The 5418-nt window shown below is 35.5% G+C and overlaps 1 protein-coding gene across 1 annotated transcript in view; it reads left to right on the forward strand.

Annotated features, from left to right (window-relative positions):
* The window catches only part of LOC106867559 (motile sperm domain-containing protein 2), a 71221-nt gene that overhangs the window by 55724 nt on the left and 10079 nt on the right, over nt 1-5418 (forward strand). The window contains exons 9-10 of the mRNA XM_052972259.1: nt 691-795; nt 3219-3296. Coding sequence (XP_052828219.1) covers nt 691-795; nt 3219-3296 — 183 coding nt within the window. The remainder of the gene's footprint in view (nt 1-690; nt 796-3218; nt 3297-5418) is intronic.

The following is a 5418-nucleotide window of genomic DNA, read 5'->3' on the forward strand; positions in this document are numbered from 1 at the left end:
TGTGTGTGTGTGTGTGTGTGTGTGTATCTATATGTTTGTGTGTCTGTGTCAGTCCCCCCATCATTGCTTGACACTAAGCTTACAAAGAATATGTCCTGGGGTCAATTTCTTTGACTAAAGGTGGTGCACCAGCATGGCTGCAGTCAAATGAGTGAAATAGATAAAAGAATAAAAAAGGGCATGAACAGTACATAGAATAATGCACAAGAAGTGAACACCAAGTTCTCAGGCCTACCATCAAACAATATATATGTTGATAGCATGAACCATTTGGTGGTATATGCAAGTTCCTGGTAATATAACTGGCTCTTTCCAATAACCCTACAGTATAATCTAACAGTATAGGAGATAATAGTAAGGTAGCAAGCTGGTAGAATCGTTAGCACGCCGGGCAAAATGCTTAGCAGTATTTCATCTGTCTTTATGTTCTGAGTTCAAATTCTGCCAAGGTCATATTTGCCTTTCATCCTTTCGGGGTTGATAAAATAAGTACCAGTTGAGTTCTGGGGTCAGTGTAATCGACTTGCTCCTTCCTCAAAATTACTGGCCTTGTGCCAAATTTTCAAACTGATATAGGAGATAGCCTGATCTGTGACAGAGTGTGAGATAAGGATTAAATGACCTTGTTATCCTCTTAAAAGACAATATCTGATGTGTCCTAATTGAGTTGTGCTATTTTGTGCATCTTAGGATAAGGTCCACTCCAGCTACACTGCGAGTGGGACCATGTTTTGTGAACCAGACACTGTCACCAACAGCAAAATTTCACCTGATGGCGCATCAAGTTCAAGAAAGGTAAGTTGAGTTTCTATAAGAAATTTGGATATCAATAAATATTCCCCTGTTTTTGTTGATCCAGCAGTTGCTTGCATGATTGTGTTTTTGAGGAATTGAAATATGTGCAAAATATGTCTGGAGTCATTGTCATGTCTGCTAAACAGCAGACAATCCTTCAGCTCATTAGTTTAATTATTTCCAGTTTGGATTAAGACATTGGTGTGTCAACTCAATTAAAAAAGACAAAAAAAAAAAAAAGACCCAACCTTTTTCTTTTTATTTTGAATTTTTGGTTGAGTTTAGTAATGCTTAGTACAGTTTAATACTGTTTAGTCTTGTTTAATTAAAGTTATTGTGCTCGTTACATTTTATAAAATAGCACTTATGTCACTGTGCGTGCGTGTGTGTGTGTGTGTGTGTATTGTGTGTGTGTGTGTGTGTCTAATACCAGGTGTTTTGTCTGAAAGGAGATCAGTCATGTCTCATTTCACATTTTACATACATTCACACTAGTTTCCTCTGTAAGAATCTTCCATTTAATGTGGCTGTACAGAAGGTCTTTAGGTCAGAGAAACTGGTGTAATTGCATGAAACGTTTCAAACATTTACAGAAAGAAAGAACGTGTCAAAGATGTTACCAAACATTTTTAAGAGGTGCAGTCTTCCACCTTGCCAGCTCTTGTCAAATTGTTCAACCTATGCCAGCATCAAAGGATGACATTAAATGATAATGATGATGTGATGATGAGTCTAGTTTTGACAGATGCAACATATACCAGATATTCTTTGGTTTTAGAATATCCTTGGGTCAGTCCTGATCCAGGAAACTATGATTAAAAGTATCTTTTTTTTATATCCATCTGTGATTATTCCAGTTTTCTCCAGAGAGACCTGCTACTATTTCTTATCGGTCAGGGGACATGTTGAGTTTGCACTTCAGTTGTGTCATATGTTGTATTACAATGACCTCCAGTTTACTCAATCTCAGCAAGATTTATCCAAGACTGTCATCCTCAACCAATTTCTAAAGGTTCTAGTTTAACCCTTTAGCATTCAGATTATTCTGCCAGATGTAATGCTTGCTTGTTAATTCACATTGTTTTAAATCAATTGTACATCATCTTGTAACTCCGAGATTTTGGTGATGTCGCTGTTTACTTTTAGAATGATTTTGTAGGGTAAGTGTGAGAGGCCAGATCTGGCTGGTTTGCACATAAAATGATTGAAACATTTTGGCCTGATATGGTTGGTTTAAATGCTAAAAGGTTTAAAAAAAGCCAGTCATTGATTAACTTCAGAGAATTGGTAAATAGTTTCATAGTCTTTCATGCCTCTTGTATCTGAGATGCAGTTTAACATCAATTTTCTCTGCAGAAATATTCACAGGAGATTGTTAAAAATAATAACTGTTACCAATCAATTGGTTCATAGAAAATGTCTATATCTCACCTTTATTGAAGTTATCGATCTTTAAAATGTTACTGGTTGGCATGTTTCTTCTGATGCTAACTGTACATTGAACGTTAATATTCTCTTTTTTAAGACTTTTTTATTTCAATGACTGTAGTAATCCTTCTCCTTTTTTTGTTGTCTGATTCTTGATTTTGCCAGTCATTCAGACTTTGTTTTCTGATTTCTTTGAAATGAAGAACTAATTTGTTACCATTATCATGACAGCCTTGCACCATATCCCGTATTCCATTATAACCCCATTCACATTGAGGATGCATTATAAATCAACATGGTGGCAAGCTGGCAGAACTGTTAGATTACGGGGCTAAATGCTTAGCAGCATTTCATCTGTCTTTGTGTTCTGAGTTCAAATTCTGCCAAGGTCGATTTGCCCTTCTTCCTTTTAGGGTCAATACATACCAGTTGAGCACTGGGGTCAATGTAATTGACTCGGCCCCCTCTCCTGAAATTGCCGACCTTGTACCAAAATTTGAAGCCAATATAAATTGACACCAGTGCTCAATTGGTACTTTTATTTTATCAGGCCTGAAAGGATAAAAGGCAAAGTTGACCTTGGTAGGATTTGAACTCAGAATGTAAAGGGTCGTAACTAACTTCTACTGTTATTTTGTTGGTTGCTGTACTGACTCTACCAATTCAGACAAATAGTTTCATAGTAAGAAGGACAAACCTGAATTGAATCCCCTTAGAAACAAAGAACATTACAGAGGCTGCGATGCTATCATAGAATTTGACTGAAAAGATTATCAACTGCGTTAAAATGAATTTCACTGTTTACTTATAGTGTTTCATTTTACTCTCGAACCCGACACCCTTCACCTTTCATTCATTTTCCCTTATGTAGACTCGCTGTGTCTGTGTGTGCGTGACAGCCATCGTGGTTTTTCTCTCTATATGCTGTAAGCTGTCACTATAGAGTTGAGAGGAACTAATTCTGAACTTGGTTTGTAATTTCTTTCTTTCTGAAGGTGAAGATATCAGAACCAAGCTCATTACTTAGGAGCTACAGTTCAGATAGTTTCAAAGAAGGAAGTAGGCTGCCATTGGTAAGTGTGTCTTGGACCAAGCTAGAGAATTCTGTGTCATATTAGTCCTTGCTTATATCTGTAACATTCACTTACCTTCCAGTAGTCGTTTCAGTTTCAACTCGCCCACACACCTTTAACCCTCTCTTTCTGCTTTTTACCCGTGTTATGGATTTTATTTATTTCATTAATATTTACTGTTTTAAAAAAACAAAAACAAAAACAAAATAACAAAAGCGAAATCTTCTGTTCACTTTTCCAAAGGTAAGATTTTCTTACTAATTTACCAATTCACTAAAAATACCGTTCTTTGTTTTTTTCTTTAATTATCTCTTTGTCTTGCTTCATTTTACTTGGATAAATTATTATCTTTAAATTGATTTCTATTTTTATTGTCTTTCCACTATGTTTTTGTCAACTCTTTGCTAATACTAAACTTTTGACTATTTTCTTTTTGTGCAATTTAGGCAATATTTCAACAGCTTTATGGATAAGCTAGTTGTCATTATAGTTATAATGTAATTATAATAATTTTAATTAATAAACTCTAATTTCATTAGTAACTGTACCTAAATCTATTGTCCAGTCTGGAAACCGCTAAACCTCAGCAATATCAGTCAAGATACCATGAATCTTCTGTAATATTATTATATACACTCCAGTAATATCAGTATGTGTGCCACTTGGCTCCCAGTACGTGCGCGCACACACGTGAACACACATATGTATATATGAGGGGGTGCTGAAAAGTTCCTAGCTTTGAGTAAAAGAAAATACAGGAGGATCAGTTAATTATGATTTTATTCAACATATTCCCCTCCCAGATTCACACACGGCAGTGGTCCTTCAGTTTCTCTAAGTCCTGTAAATGAACTCGGGACACTGGGCCTCCAACTAGGCCTTTCACGACACCCTTAAAGTCAGGAACTTTTCAGCACCTCCTCTTATATATAATTAATCTCTGATAATGTCAGGATACATACCACCACAAGGCTGTAGTAGTAGCAATATAAACACCAATAAACTCCAGACTATCAGCAGAAATCCCTATCAATTCCAGTAAATATCAAGTATGCTAGGGCCTACATAGTATGAAGTTATCATGCAGCAAAAGTCTATCAATATTTTTTCTCAGTTGTTCTTTAATTAATAATACCACTGTTTGTTTTTATGTTTGTTTTTACTTTTCCATGCTAGCATGGGTTTGATGGCTAGATTATTGAAGCGTTGTTTTAGAATCAGATGCCCTTCAAATCACTAAACCTTAGCCTGTTACTTGAGAAAGGGATCTCTTTTCATATGTCTTTGGAAGCACAAAGCCAACTAGATATTTTGACAGGAGAAATAACAACAACAGCACTGTTGACTGTTCTTTGAGCCACTTCTTCACTGCAGTTTTCACTTCCTTGTCACTGGAATAATGTTTGTCTTTCAAATCCTCTTTCGTGGTGCTGAAGAGATGATAGTCTGAAGGCGCTAAAACTGGTGAATGTGGAGGTAGTGAAGAAGTGGCTCAAAGAACAGTCAACAGAATTTTATGGGGCAGGGATACATGCTCACATTTTAAGGTGGAACATTGCTATTGAAAGAAACGGTGACTATGTTGAGAAGTAGGGATGTGATCCACAGAGGACCAGCTTCATTTTGATGTATGATACATGTTCCTGTGTTGGTAATTATACCTGTCCTAAACAAAATGGCATTACTTTTTGATTCACCCTCGTATATTTGTAATTGTGGGGATAGGTAAAATCTGGGCAATCATAAGTTGATTGTGAACCAAATTATGTCTAAGTAAATGAATGAACTCTAAATTTATATCATAAATTATATAACTTTGTGTTATATGAAATAAATGGCATTCATTCATCGAAATGTACATAATATTGATTTGATTTCTCTCTTTCTCAATTCAAATTGCTGCGTGTATATTTATATATATATGTATATATATATATATATGTTACATACATATAAGAGGGATGACCACTAAGTGGACATCCATTATGCTAGAAGAAGACCACCTATGGTCTGACCACTAGGAAAATTTTTCTGAATCTTCAGATTTTTCAATATGCTTGGCCACTGGTTTTAAATTGATATTAATCAAATTAATATTCAATTTTTCACCCTTATTATTTAT

Source organism: Octopus bimaculoides, chromosome 13 (genome assembly GCF_001194135.2).
Source record: "Octopus bimaculoides isolate UCB-OBI-ISO-001 chromosome 13, ASM119413v2, whole genome shotgun sequence".
NCBI classification, from domain to species: Eukaryota; Metazoa; Mollusca; class Cephalopoda; order Octopoda; family Octopodidae; genus Octopus; species Octopus bimaculoides.